We start from the raw sequence: 15,763 nt of genomic DNA, 5'->3' as shown, positions 1-15,763 counted from the left end.
TCATATGTAGGGGAAAAAAAAAACATGATTTTTTCTTGCACATAATTGGATGATGAATGTCGCCACAGCTTCACCTCATTCACTAAGATCTTAGGAAAGCTCTCTTGCAATGTAAGCAGTCGATTTGTCTTTAGTAAGTTAACTCCCCAAGTCTCATAATTAGAGGATGAACTGTTCTGCCCAAAGCAGACATCCATCCTAAATATTGCTATACTACACTAAAGATGTAAAAGAGATTTGGGTCTCTACAGGCAACGCAATTGCTTGATTGAGATAGTTTCTATCAGGAAAGGCTTGATTTCTAGGACATAGTTATTTACCAGGAGCTCAACTTCATGATCCTTTCCACATCACACACCCTTTATGCAATGTATTTGAAGTGCAATTAATTTGCAATCACTATTTCAGAAAACGAGCCAAGAAGCCAGCAGGTTAGCATCTATAATAGATGGAAGAATGACTTCAAAACAGTATAACAGTGGAACACAAATAGTGGCAGCATCACAATCACACAGTAATGATTACCTGAGTTTGCAAACAGACATGATTACTGAATGCAGCTTCAGGAAACACAAGAGCATCCAGCAGGGAGAAAGAGCTAGTCGCATATTTCTCACTTTCAGCGCTCATTAGGATGAAGAATGACAGTGTCAGGAAATCTGACATCCTTCTTTTATCTCTCCTCTTTCACCATCTTACTCTGAAGTAGTAAAAGGTTTTGGATTATTTAGAATATTTGACTAACAATCAGCGTACTGGTTTAGTGCTGCTTCTGATTACTCAACCATACTACCTGTGATTTTCCACTTAATTAATAAAGGCCTAGGCAGAAACGCTGATATCACAACTGTAACTAATCCACAGCCTGCGTTCTGGACGTGCTAGTGTATCTGAATTCCTAGCTTCCCTTTAAACTATTCTAGAAAATGTTACATCACTGCTTATAAGGAACAGTTATACAAAAACTCAGTTTTCAAGGCAGCCTGAAGAGTTTCTGCAGGCAGTTTTGAGTTATTTATATAGGTCATGCTGAATGAATATCCTTCAAAGCAAGCGAATTGTAATAATCACTAATCAGTAAAGTACATGATAAATACGGAAAGTAGTTTTGCCATACTCTGAAATATCTCAATATGGAACTGGGATGCCCCTTCACTTTTAGTCTTCATCATGTAAAGAGAAAATAGGAGACAAACTGGTGATGATTTACTAAAGGCAAATAAACTTTGCACTGGTAAATTGTGTGGTGATCCCAAAGAGCCTATTATAGTAGGTGTAGCCAACATCCCAAAATAAATTCTTGAAACAATGTTTGGTGCCTCAAGCCAAAAAGGGGTGGGACTTTACAGGCTTAATTTACTTTTTTACTTTTTGATATTTCCCTATTATCACAATAAATTTCCAACATATCTCACCTTATATACCACAGAGACAGCTTTTCATCTCAAATCCTGTGTGATATACTTGGGAGAACAGATGCAAGGGTCCGGGAGCCGACATACACGTCACTAGTATGTGTATACTTACCTTTCCATGCAACAATGGTAAATACCCACTTTTTGCATATTATATCATCTAACATTTACCCATTATATATCTTTCAGATATGGTGGACAATTTTTTCCTTGAAAAAGGCAGCGTATTATAAATGCCGAAACACGTTGGAAATGTTAGATATATTCTTTCTCAAAACAGTTCCAATACCTCACATGAGCAAGAACAGACAGAGAGAAAAATATATCATTGTCACCATTCACTTTGTCACTTCTTTCTGCCTAATCTCACTATCACATTTGGGTCTATAACCCATCCACACAATTAATGTACTGTATGTATCATTTATGAAATTTTCGTTTTCAATAAATTTTTAACAATACTTATCATATTATTTTGATTAAGCCCGTAAAGTCCCACCCCTTTTTGGCTTGAGGCACCAAACATTGTTTCAATAAACCTTGCACTTTGCAAGTGCAGTTGCTCCAGAGCTTAGTAAATGAGGGGAAGCTCTGAAGACTTCCATTATACGATTATGTGCAATCACAAATGTTGTTTTTTTTTAATCTTCCTTGCACATGAATGTATGTTCTTTGCATAGTGAAGCTTCACCAAATTTACTAAGCTATGGCGCAGCTGCACCAGTCTCTTTGCTTTTAGTAAATCATCCCCATTTTGTATGTCCCAGTGCCCGCAATAATCCAGGGAGTTATGGAGCTTGTCACTGTTCAATACCAATTTGAAATTACAGACCAGAACATGATGAGTGCCTTTCATTTCTTAGGAGGAGTCCCAGCACCCACCTGACCCACATCCACTATAAATGGGCCTCTAAGTCTCACAGTGTCCTTGTGCAGTTGTACAGCCTGTACAAATAATACACCTACCCTCTATGAAAAACTTCAAGCTGAAAACCAGCCTTACCATTGACAATGCACAGTTGTACAGGCTCCTTAACTCTACTGACATGGCTTACTGTGATTTCATTGCACATTGTGAGCTTTGACACAGTGTGCATTAGAAACTACAGTAAGTCAGACAGTGTCCACCTCATTTCCTGGCTGAAGGGCGTGCACTAAAAATCGTTTTATTCCTCCCCAGCCGGACTATCCCTGAGTCAAGCCTTTTATTAATTTAATTTCAGTTCTTTCAAGCATGAAGGTTTAGCATCACCTGTGGGAATTTACTGTCTAGGAATTCCCACCAGACTGATACCCTTACAACAAGGAATTTTGATAATTGCATAACTCCTGTCAAGACCAAGCCCACTGCTTGCATCTGGGCTGTGGACTCATGGGAAGAATACTATCAGGGTGTTGTGATGTTTTCAGGACGCTAATGGCAGGGTTTTGCAATGTTTTCAGTACGCTAATGGCAGGGAGTTGCAATGTTTTCAGGAAGCTATGTACAGCAGACGGCCAGTCCCCTCCCCCCAACCAGCCATGATCTGCCTCCAATGCATAGAGATGCTACCACTGGGTCTTAAATAAGTTAATTAAAAAAAACAGGATTTTTTTATTTGCAATATACCTTTGCACGTTGATAAGTGGGGGAAAGAAAAAAACAGGGAAGGCAAAATATAAGCAGATTAAACATCAGTTTTAAATAATTTTCTGATTTTGTCACTAATCGACAAACACATATTATTTTCTATGCAAAATAATTACACTATGAAATCATATATGGTTACGGTACTTAGTAGATGTTTCTTGGCCAGTCAGCATTTTTTTTCCAGCTAGCACACTAAAGACACTTGATTGGCATTAAATGATCGCATGCCATGTGGTGTTATGGTTTGCTTTCAACACATGTCCATATTTTCGTTGCAAGACCAGCAGGGAGAAGACATAGGTCTTGAAAGTTTGGTGTCATTTTTTTAATGACTATATGCTGCAAAGCTGTTTTTTACTCAGAATATAGCATCATGATTAGCAGAATGTTTACTATTACATGGCCAGTCTATTTGAATAATAGGAATCTAACTCTGCGAACAACACAACCAGTCTTGTTAAGTAGCTAAACATTTCCATTCACTTCCCAGGGACAACATCATCACCAGGACAGGAAGTGAAGAACAATACATCACCAGTGGGGATGAGCTCAGACATGTTTGGATACTAGTCTGAACCTGCCTGAGCTATCCTGCCAGGAAGATGTCACTGTGGACCGCCAATCATAAGTGACTGAGGCATACATCACCCCCCAGCCACATATATAAAAGGGGTATGTATACACGTGGCTGTTGGGCAGGGAATGAGTCTGTTGCTTATAATTGGTGGTCTGCAGTGAGAGCTTTCTGGTGGGATAGCTCAGGCTGGTTCAGACTAGTACCTGATCATGCTTGAGCTCATCCCTTATCGGGGCCAAAAATGGTTCTATCTAAAATAAAAATAAATAAGGTTTGTCTGTAGTTACATTTGTTAATGATAAAATGAACCACAGTAACATGTTAGCTTTTCAGGAGAGTTGTATTTTCACAAAGGCAACAATAAGTTGTAGTTCTCTTAAAATATTGCATCCAAGGTTATTTATTTAGTCCAAGCACAAAAGTATGGTTTACCCAATGAAAATATGTAATTTCTTGGTACTTATAATCAAAGTGAGTAGTCTGAAGCATAGATGAAAAGAACATCCATCATGTTTTGCTAGACTGAACACTGAACACCTATGTCTGCTCTTCTGAGGCCAGTGTGTACTAGGAGCCATAATAGAAGTTAGCTGGCCATCATAAATCAATAGTCACAATTACAGCATCCCACCTTTTTCTATTACAATATATGATACCAGGGGGGATATTCTTCTAGCAAACAGCATCAGTGACATTGACGGGTACAAGGAAAAAAAGAAAAAATCAAATAAAAGATGTAACCCACAATTCTTATACTTTATAATAATTAGAGTGGAACAAGGATTTTATTTATGATTTCAGTTTAGATTCTGGAGATACACCATAATCTATAGAAGGGTGATGGGTTTTTTTTCAGACTAGATGTTGTTTAGGGTAAGGGGAAGTGGGTGTGCTGAAAAGAGATCTGGCAAGTATGGTCACATCTAAAAACAGCCTTGTATTTTTCAATAATTTCTCTTTGGGATTGCTAAAGCGTTCTGAATCTGAATGCATATGAGCCATCCAATCATGGGAGAAAAATTAGCAGGGTTTGACTTTCTTAGCTTAATGCTATCATTCCTTTGAGATCAAATGAGAAGTATGGCCAAAGTAGTATTGATCTGTCCAGATGGCTAACTGACAGCTGGGTCAGGCTCTCAGCATGCTGCTGAGAGCCTGAGCCAGCCGCTCCGTCTCCCCTACTACACCCCGGTGCTCCATTGAGCACTGGAGGGGCAAAGCAGGCCAGTGTGTACTAGGAGCCATAATAGAAGTTAGCTGGCCATCATAAATCAATAGACACAATTACAGCATCCCACCTTTTTCTATTACAATATATGATACCAGGGGGGATATTCTTCTAGCTAACAGCATCAGTGACATTGACGGGTACAAGGAAAAAAAGCAAAAATCAAATAAAAGATGTAACCCACAATTCCTATACTTTATAATAATTAGAGTGGAACAAGGATTTTATTATGATTTCAGTTTAGATTCTGGAGATACACAATAATCTTTAGAAGAGCGATGGGTTTTTTTTTCAGACTAGAGGTTTTCCAGACTAGAGGTTGTTTAGGGTAAGGTGAAGTGGGTGTGCTGAAAAGAGATCTGGCAAATATGGTCACATCTAAAAACAGCCCTATATTTTTCAATAATTTCTCTTTGGGATTGCTAAGGTATTCTGAATCTGAATGCCTATGAGCCATCCAATCATGGGAGAAAAATTAGCAGGGTTTGACTTTCTTTGCTTAACGCTATCATTCCTTTGAGATCAAATGAGAAGTATGGCCAAAGTAGTATTGATCTGTCCACATGGCTGACTAACAGCTGGGTCAGGCTCTCAGCATGCTGCTGAGAGCCTGAGCCAGCCGCTCTGCCTCCCCTACACCCTGGTGCTCCATTGAGCACAGGAGGGGCAAAGCAGAGATCCGGAGACTTACAGTCACCGCTCTCTGCTCAGTGAAGATCGAGACCTTTTTGATCATGTGTTAGAATCAGTGGGGGACAGCTGCAGCATTAAATTGATGCTGCAGCCACATAGGTGAATATGTAGGTATGTTTTTTTCTTCATTACCACACTTCTCGTTTAAGTCGTGTCTCTTTAACTCTGAATTATTATTTATATGCCCTTACACTGCAATCTCAGGGGAGCAGAAACCAGGAACAGGAAGTGAGGGGAAATCTCACGGCAATAACACTAATGTAACTCATTCCAATTTTATGCAATACTAAAACTGGATGAAATTGCTGTTTACTTGAAAATAAGCTGGCTCTCAAAGTGCTTGACATTTGTGACTCTTAGAAGCAAGTAGATATGTCTAACATGGCCCTAAAGTGACAGCATAAGAATATACAACAGTCTTTTTACATCAGTTCTTACAATTCTTAGGTGTAAACACAGGTTAGTACCTTGTAGATTTGTAGCAGTTTATGATTGATGCATGTATTTCATTTTTAGTACTCACTGATTTAAAATGGGTGTGTAGGAAGTCTTATCCTCATCAATGATAGTGACCATAAGAGTAATGAGGTTTGGCCAGAAATCCAAGTTTTTAATTGTTGGACCTTGTTCTTCTCTTGGAATGTCTTGCTTCTTACCCTATAAAATAATTTAAATTACCATATTAATGTTGAATCACATAATACTTTTTGAAAGTGATTGCATACGGTTAAAACACAATATTGTATCCCTGCATAGAAGTGCCTGGATAGCATAACAATTCCTGTAAACTTGTTATACACTTTGCTTTGGTCTAAAGTTTGCATTCATTCTGCCATGATCAACAAAGAGTGAAGCTTTCAGTTACTATGCTGAAGAAATAGATTACCACTTTTAAAATTTAGCAATTAAATATTTTTCTTGTTGATTAAATGGACAATAATTTGGTAATATCATGATAAATGTCAATGTGAGCTTGCCCTTTTACAATTTTGAAATACAGTGTTGGCAGAAAGCATAGGTTGGATCCCATTTTATGTTTCCTAACCTGAAGTAGGTAGCGAGTGTGTTTTAAAACAATATTAAACTAGCCAATTCTCTATTTTGCACATTTTAGATACACTACAACATAAAAAAGTAGAAAAACTTCACTACTCCCTCCCCCCCCCCCAACTCACAAATGCACACCGACAAAAAAGACAAGATACACCTCCAGAAAATGTAATGGAAAAGCAGAAAACAAGCAGCCATTCTACGCAGATTGCAAAAATACATATTATAAACTGACATTTTAGGGCTTACTTTCTCTTTCTGATCATGTTTTACCCATATTTAGGGTGTATTATTTATTTAATACAGCTACGTATATAGCACTGTCAATTTACACAGCGCTTTACGTATATATTGTACATTCACATCCATCCCTGCCCTCAAGGAGCTTACAATCTAAGGTACCTAACTTCTATTTATTTATACAGATACTAGGTTCAATTTAGACAGGAGCTAATTAACCTACCAGCATGTCCTTGGAATGTGGGAAGAAACCCACACAGGTATAGGGAAAACATGCAAAACCAGGCAGGTAATGTCATGTTTGGGATTTTAACTGGCAATCCTAGCTGATGCTAGGCAGAAGTGCTCACCACTTAGCCACTGTGACGTCTTAAGATGCATGGTCAAAGGCTACAGTCCGCTACCCTCAATTCCCCCCTCCCTGCAAGAGCCAGGGGGTTGTTCTACCTGTCAGCAATTGTCAAATTTAAAATTGGAGTGTCTGTGAGTGACTCCAATTGCACAGTCACATCATTTATTCACAAGAAGAAAGTATAGTAACATCAGTTTAGTGACAGTTCCTGCTGCCATGTAACTGAAGGACCCCAGTATGGACCAGAAAGAACAAGGTGAAAAGGTGCAATGTTTCTCAGGCTCCTAAATAAAAATAAATGCAATTTTTTAATAAATATGAGTGTGTTTATCATTTTTATTACAAATGGTGAACTAAACCTTTTAAAGTTATTCTTTTTATGTCCACCTTTAGCATAGATCTTCTGTACATGTTGGCTGCCTCAAATCCTTCTGTCTCTTCATGTAATCCCAGACTCAATACAGGCAGATACTTATCCATCATGCCATACCATCAGGGAGGCGTGTGATTGGCCCCAAATTTATTCTGCAGTAGGACAAGGACCCCAAACATACAGGAAATGTCATTAAAAACTATCTACAGCATTAGGAAGAACAAGGATTCCTAGGTTTGGCCCCTACAAAGCCACAGAGCCCTGATAACAATATCATTGAGTCTGCCTGGGATTACATGAAGAGACAGAAGGATTTAGGGTAGCCTACATCCACAGAAGTTCTGCGGTTAGTTCTTCAAGATGTTTTTAACAATCTACCTGCCGAGTTCCTTCAAAAACGGTGTGTAAGTGCACCTAGAAGAATTGCATTCAATGCATTAAGATAAAAAGCCTTCTGTGTGCAGCAGCCTCCTCAGCACCCCAATACCTACCTGTGCTCCATCTCTAGCCAGCGATGTCCACGAGTCACTTGATCGCCTGTGATTCTTCCTGATTGGCTGAGAAACAGCCACGGCGCCATTGGCTCCCATAGCTGTCAATCAAAGTCACTTAACCAATCAGGAGAGAGGGGGTGGGGGCAAATGGCAGCTCTGTGTCTGAATGGACACACAGAGCTGCAGCTCAGCTCAGGTGCCTCCATAGCAAGCTGTTTGCTGTGGGTGCACTCGATAGGAGGGAGGGGCCAGAAACAGCTATGAGGGAATCGAAAAGAGGAGGATCCGGGCTGCTCTGTACAAAGCCAAGTATTATCTCAAGACACAACTGCAGTAAACAGATGCATGTATTTAAATCAAAACCAGATTCAAATTCTTTAGGAAGTCTATTCTTCACACTATGGCCAGATTACCACATATGTTTCAAGCCCTGCTGTTGCACATGGACAGGTATTGCATTTTTTATTTTTGTCCAAGTGTAAGGTTCAGTTTTAGAAATAATACTTATATTAAAGTACAGTCAATTAACTAGGTTTTCTGGGATGTCAAGTGATAAAAAGAGAACAATAGTCAGATACATTAACCTGGTTGTTGCTGCCTTTGTTGATAGGACTGTCACAGACCATATATAAAGAAATGTGTTTATAACAAAAGGTGTTTAAAATCTTATAGTCCATTTTCTTTAGATACTAGATTGAGCCTGTTACCTGCCAGCATGCTACAAAGAAGGATCCTTGCTCTCTATGTGCAAGCAGTGGTTTCTTTGTAAAAGAACATTCCCCTAGCTAAGTAAGTCAGACCTGTAGTCTTGGCTCAAACTACAGCAGACAGCTGCTGGAACCCTTTACCGCTATGGCAGCTGTGAAATGACAGCTATGATAGGGGGCAGTTTGATGCGTGATTCAGTGCAGTGCTTTTTTATTGTTTTTTTTTTGTGTTGTACAAACTTTATGCGAAGTATACAAAATGCACAATTCATTCATGGCAATGTACTGCACAGCAGCGCAATGTGCTATGCTGCTGATCAGTGGCATGCGATTCAGCATTGTGCACTGCCATAAAATGCAGCATGTCCCTAGGCTGTGTTGCAGTGTGAATGGGACACATAGGAAACAACAGTTTTCTGTGTGTCCTTGCAGTGAAATAAGTTTTACAATGCAGAAAAATGTCTTTCAAAGCACATAGTATGAATTAGCTCATATCTCTGCAATCAGATTCAGTTCACATTCCCTACCAATGGGAGAACTCTAAGTCTGACTCAAAATGGAGAATGTTTTGCCTCTGTAGACAGACCAATGCTTCCATAAAGAGAGCAAGTGTTTTTCTGTGAAGCATGATGCCAAAGTTGTGGCTGCCTAAAAAAAAAAAAAAAAATGAAGTGATAAAAGCAGCATTGGTGAAGGATCAGTTAATTATAAAGAATTTATTGGCAACCAAAGTATCACTCACTTGTATAATTACCTGTGTCTGGCTTAGGTGCAGGAGGAGGAGCAAGAACAACGAGGGACTCCATGTAGAAAACAATGTGTGCAGTGGAAACAGTAAACCTTGGTTATAGTGGTGCCTAGACCCACTATGAAGCGATGTGGAGCGGTGGCATCTACAGGCATAAACACTGCACCTCTCAGACATATTTGAATCATCACAGGAGGGAGGAGTAGGTGGTGCCACATTTCTAGGGCAACACTCTCTTTCTTAAGCATGAGCCCTTTGAGGAATGGACAAAACTAGATCTCTAAACATATTCTGTAGTATCTGACATCAAACCAGCAATAGCAGAACTTTTAACTCCTGTACGTTGAGAGAATTTGAAGGCCAAGTCAACATCTCAAACTCTTTGTTGTATTTCTTAAATCATTCTTGAACCATTTTTAAGGTGTGGCAGGGTGCATTATTCTGCTTAAAGAGGCCACTGCCATCAGAAAATACTGTTTCTATTAAGGGTGTACTTGGTCGGCAACAATGTTTAATTTAGTGGTACGTGTCAAAGTAAAATCCACATGAATGGGTGGACCCAAGGTTTCCCAGCAGAACATTGCACAAAGCATCACACTGCCTCTGCCTGCTTGCCATTTTCTCATACTGCATCCTGGTGCCATCTCTTCCCCACGTAAACAACGCACACGCACCTGGTTATTCACATTATGTAAAAGAAAATGTGTTTTATCAGACCGACTTCTTTGCTTCCATGTCCAGTTCTAATGTACATGTGGCCGTTATACAGTAGGTGCTTTTGGATGTGGATGTGGGTCAGCATTGCAATGGCAATGCAACTCCACACCACAAACTATGATGCCCAATTTTTCTGCTTTGAACACATTAACGTCAGGAACAACACGTTTACTGGCTGCCTAATATATCCCACAGATTTTCAGATGCCATTGAAACGAGATAATTATTCACTTAGGCCCCATTCACATGGGTGATCCGATCCGTCTGTCAGTTTTTCAGGCGGACCTGATCGAATAATCCATGCATCCCTATGGGGCAGTGGATGTCAGCGGAGACATCTTCGCTGACACCCGCTACTATCCGATTCCGGTCCTGTTCGTGAAATCCGGACGGATGGAAACCCTATTTTCCATCTGTCTGGCAGATCAGATGGGATCGGAGGAGAATGGACAGGTGGTCCGTTCTCATCCGATCTCCCCATAGAGGACAGCGGGAATCTGACTGGTCCGTCTCTGCACACAGAGCGGAGACAGAGCTGTCATCCTCCTGCTCAGAGGGGATCAGCGAATCGATCCCCCCGCTGAGCAGAACGGACTCCGTTCCATGTTAAAGGACCCTAAACCTGTCAGTGGTCATTAAGTTATGGCTAATTGGTGCATACTGCTAGACTCAACAATTACACTTACAATTACTAGAAACTGCAAAGCAATACTCAAATACATGCTGTTATGTAATACCATAACACTTTCCAAATGCCCTAAATTCCTTGATTTAACAAGCTCTATTGTTTGGATGATTGCACATTTTATATACATTTTGGAAATGATTATTTTCTACCTTCCTATTTAGAATAAAACCTTTCCTTACATTGTGGATGTAAATTCATTTTCTCCAATATTATAGGAATTCATGAATGTATCTATTAAGCAAAATTGATAGAAGATGCTTGTGGACAAAAACAGCCCAGTCAATAAAACAGACTGAGCCCATGAAACAATGTGACTGACAGCTTGCCTCTGCATCCACAATCCAGGACCTGACAGGGAGACAAGATTATTCCAGCACCAGGGTGATCTTTGAGATCAGCATTGTGAGACTGATAGAGCTTTCATTACTATGCATGTTAAATAGCAGACACGATTTATTTTTAGTACCCTTCCTGCAAGGTTGTTTCCACTATTTCTATCAAGATGAATTTTATTGTATCATGCCTGCCATTCACTTCACTGCAGAGATTTTGGGAGGTCAGGCTAGAGCACTTTGCTTGCTATCTCTCAGATGATAATCAATCTTCTTTCACTGCTGTCTTATTAACAAAATAGCAGGATGTCTTAGACAGGTGCAAACAGTCAAGTGTTGCCGCTAATTTCCTATACTATTATGGAAACTGTTACATTAACATTAGAACTAATAGCCAGATAGATAGCTTTACTGACATACTGATAGATAACAAACTGGCTCCCGTCCAACCTAGATTGGACTGAAACACAATCATGCAATCTGTTGCAGTCTGAGTAAAAGCTTGACTCTACCAATCTCTTTTTACTCTCCTCCACAAGGAAGATATATGGGTAGATAAAATCATAGCTCAGATTTCGAAGATGGGAATGCCAGGATGACCTAAAATTTAACCTAGATGAGCATGCCTAAAAAAGTCACAAATCAGTAGATGGGATTTCTCAAGATTTTTTTCAACTCCAATAGATAAGAATCTCATGGCTTGGCACATAATGGAAAAGTGTTAAAGGGTAACTCCACCTTTGTTGGGAAAAAATAGCAAATGAAGAAAAAATAATATAGCGTATACAATTGCAACACAAATCATATTGTAACTGAATGTTATTAAAAATGACCTTTCCTTTTTGATCTGCAGCCCCTGTAATTTTCTTAAAATGCAATTTAATATGGCTGCCTAGAGCTGTTATGTACACAGAATGTGTACTGACCATACCCCAGAAACATCATTTCCTGCTTGTGTGATTGGCTCACCAATTTTCCCAGAAGTCTGCCTAAGATACAAGTCAGATTTCAGGTATCCCCTGCAACAAAAATGTGATTTTTGGTGAGATAATGTCAAGGTCTTACCTTGTCTTCCTGTAGGCAGCCATCATGGACATGTGCAGACTTCTGTCTCTTAAAAAACTCTGTTTGCATCATCACTTGCCTGCTGCCTGGGCATCGCTCAGTGATGATGTTGCACACCTGACTATATATATCACCTAATGGCTTGCAGTCCTTGCCCTTGTGTTTGTGCTCCAAGGTGCATAACTGCTAGCAGTCTTCTGTTCTCCGTGTTCCTCTGTGCATGACCTGGCTTCAGTGCTGTATTTTGGCCTAGGCCAACAAGGCCCAGGCCTAGGGCAGCACTTTGCAGGGGGGCAGCAAAAAAGCCACCCCACCACCTGAGACTCTATTGGCCACTGGTTGCTAGAACCACCTCTCTCCCCCCCTCTCTCACCCCCTTTCTCACTCTCTCACCCCTCCTCTCTCTCCCTCTCACCTCCCTCTCTTTTTCTCACCCCCCTCTCTCTCTATCATCCCTCTCTCACTCTCATCTCCATCTCTCATCCCCCTCTCACCTCCCTCTCACTTTCTCTCCCACCCCCACTCTCTCTCGCTCTCTCTCTCTCATCCCCCCTCTCTCTCTCTCTCTCTCATCCCCCCTCTCTCTCTCTTCGATTCCCCCCTCTCTCACCCCCCTCCCTCACCCAATCCCTCTCTCTCTCTCCCTCCCTACCTCACCCAACCCCTCTCTCTCTCTCTCTCTCTTTCATCCCCCCTCTCTCTCTCCCTCACCCTCTCTCTGCCACCCCCTCTCACCCCCCCCCCTCGTGAGATCTCAGGGGTTCATGCTGGGACTTGTAGTCCTTCAATTTTGGAGGAAGACACATCCGTTAAAAAAGGAGTAGGGAAAATTTACATGGGGAGGGCGCCCAATTTTAGTCTTGCCTAGGGCAGCACAAAACCAAAATACACCACTGCCTGGCTTGGCTTCTAGACTTGATCCCGGGTTGCATGACTACCCATTTCTGGACTGTACCGTGGCTGTTCCTGATTTCACTCCTCACTCTTGCTGTGCGTTTATTGTTGTTGCCCTAATAAATTGCTTTATTTTACTTGCATCTTCATGTGGTCTGGTTTCCTGGCACCCTGACAGATACTCCCAATAGGAAGTTGTCTAAAGGGATGCAGGCCCAGCAGATTTTCTCATTAGTGCTTTGCAGCTGCACTCAGCACAGAGGAACAAACAGGGATTTCTTCAGAATAACAAAAGGTAGGAATCTGCAACAAAGGTTGTTATTATCCTGGAAATGTACAGAGATCACTCAGAGGGGAATGTTTGTTTCTCAACAAAAGTGGAGTTATGCTTTAACAAGGAGTTACTTTCAGGAAAATGGAAAGGAATTTCAAATCTTGACTTTTCCTCTAAAAGTCATGCATGTCCCTGCCTTCTCTCATGAGCTTTTATTTTGGTCCTTAAAGAAGAACTTTACCCGTAACAACTTCATTAAAATAATGTTCTTTAGCAAGAAACATACATTCCACATGAATAATTATGCTACAATAAATAGCGTGTGCCGTAAATTGCTTCCAGCATTGCCCTTATTTCTTCTTGCTGGAGGCCACCATTTTGCTGAAGCCCAGGGCCCCTGAACAGCAGTGCATCTTTAGGCTGTCAGCCGATTGGTCTCTACACATTTGGCACAGTGCTCAAAAATTAAGAGCAACTAAGCATGTGCGGAGCAGGGTAAAACAGTGTATTACTGGATTTTAAACAGTATAAGCACTTATTTTTTAATGTTTTACATAGCTATACCTGCAAAAGGGGCCAGCCTGAAGTCTGACTAAAATTACACTTTAGGGGATTTACCACTGTATAAAACCAATAACAAGCCATGGGATGTTTTGGTGGGGGGGGGGGGGGGGCAAGACCAACCTTAACAGGAAAAGTTTAAAATTTCATAATAAAAACACATTCTCTATCTCTGGACCTACTTATCACTAGAGCTGATCGAACTTTTCAAAAGTTCGGTTCGACCAGGAACCTATGCTTGCGCTAATGAAATCATTAACAGGCATATTTAACAGGCATAGGTCTCGGCTCCTATCACACCTATATATGTGTATGTGTATAAATACATATAATTGTGTGTGTATATATACCCCTATACAGAAGTTCAGATGTTATGCCTGCCTCCAAAGACGCCCAAAAAATGCCCAAAAAAACGCCTGCTACAAAAACGCCCAGGTGTGTTTTTGCAGCAGGCGTTTTTTTTGGGCATTTTTTGGGGGTCTTTGGAGGCAGGCAAAACATCTGAAATTCTGTATAGGGGTATATATACACACACACTTATATGTATTTATACACATACACATATATAGGTGTCATAGGAGAGAAGCCATATGCCTGTTAAATATTTAATTAGCGCAAGCATAGGTTTCTGCTACTTTCACACCTATATATGTGTATGTGTATAAATACATACATGTGTGTGTGTATATATACCCCTACACAGAAGTTCTGATGTTATGCCTGCCTCCAAAGACGCCCAAAAAATGCCCAAAAAAACGCCTGCTACAAAAACGCCCAGGTGTGTTTTTGCAGCAGGCGTTTTTTTTGGGAATTTTTTGGGGGTCTTTGGAGGCAGGCAAAACATCTGAAATTCTGTATAGGGGTATATATACACACACACTTATATGTATTTATACACATACACATATATATGTGTCATAGGAGAGAAGCCATATGCCTGTTAAATATTTAATTAGCGCAAGCATAGGTTTCTGCTACTTTCACACCTATATATGTGTATGTGTATATATACATACATGTGTGTGTGTATATATACCCCTACACAGAAGTTCTGATGTTATGCCTGCCTCCAAAGACGCCCAAAAAATGCCCAAAAAAAACGCCTTGCAAGTTCCACAAAAGTATTCATAGGCAATACATGCAAAAACTCACACACAAGCTCTCTCTTCTTTTGTGTCACTAAATGTTCACAAACTACTAAAATCCCATGTATGGATAAGTCCTTATAGAAAATCTACCTTAAGAGATTATGGAAACTGCCAATCCTGATCTGTCTTTCTCAAAATGCCATGCTAATCCAATGGCCTCAGTACTCTAAGTCATTAAATAAAAAAGTATGCAGACTTCTGACTTTCTAATATGCATGATTGTTCTGGGTTAGTGTTTCTAGAATCATTCTTGCAGAAACATCAAAGCAGTTAGCATTTTAAGAAAAAAGTTTACAATAAAAGCCACATATTTCCATTAGTATATGCTTTCTTTATTACCTTACACAATTAAACACTGCTAATCCAAAGAATAACACTAAAGAAGCTGGAGGAAGCAGTTGAAATATACAGAGAATACAAACATATAGTAGTGTCCCAGGTGTAAAAATAATACATGAATATGACCCTTTTATTTAGGGTTTTTGGAAATAGTGAAAAGATTACAGACTTTTGATATGCCAAGCTTGAAGATAACAGTCTATGATATGCCTTGCTTGAAATAGTGGTAAGCTCAGGC

At 40.2% G+C, this 15,763-nt stretch overlaps 1 protein-coding gene across 2 annotated transcripts in view; it reads right to left on the bottom strand.

The window, feature by feature from the left end:
- Positions 1-15,763, bottom strand: part of LOC309553742 (protein unc-13 homolog C-like) — a 621,348-nt gene that overhangs the window by 375,395 nt on the left and 230,190 nt on the right. For both annotated transcript variants that reach the window (XM_082255119.1, XM_082255120.1), the window contains exon 12: positions 6,067-6,200. In XM_082255119.1, the coding sequence (XP_082111245.1) occupies positions 6,067-6,200 (134 nt within the window). The remainder of the gene's footprint in view (positions 1-6,066; positions 6,201-15,763) is intronic.

This window comes from Pelophylax lessonae (assembly GCF_965119305.1).
Source record: "Pelophylax lessonae genome assembly, chromosome: 4".
Taxonomy (NCBI): Eukaryota; Metazoa; Chordata; class Amphibia; order Anura; family Ranidae; genus Pelophylax; species Pelophylax lessonae.
The sequence above is the reverse complement of the archived record's forward strand: the minus strand, read 5'-3'. Positions and strand labels throughout refer to the sequence as shown.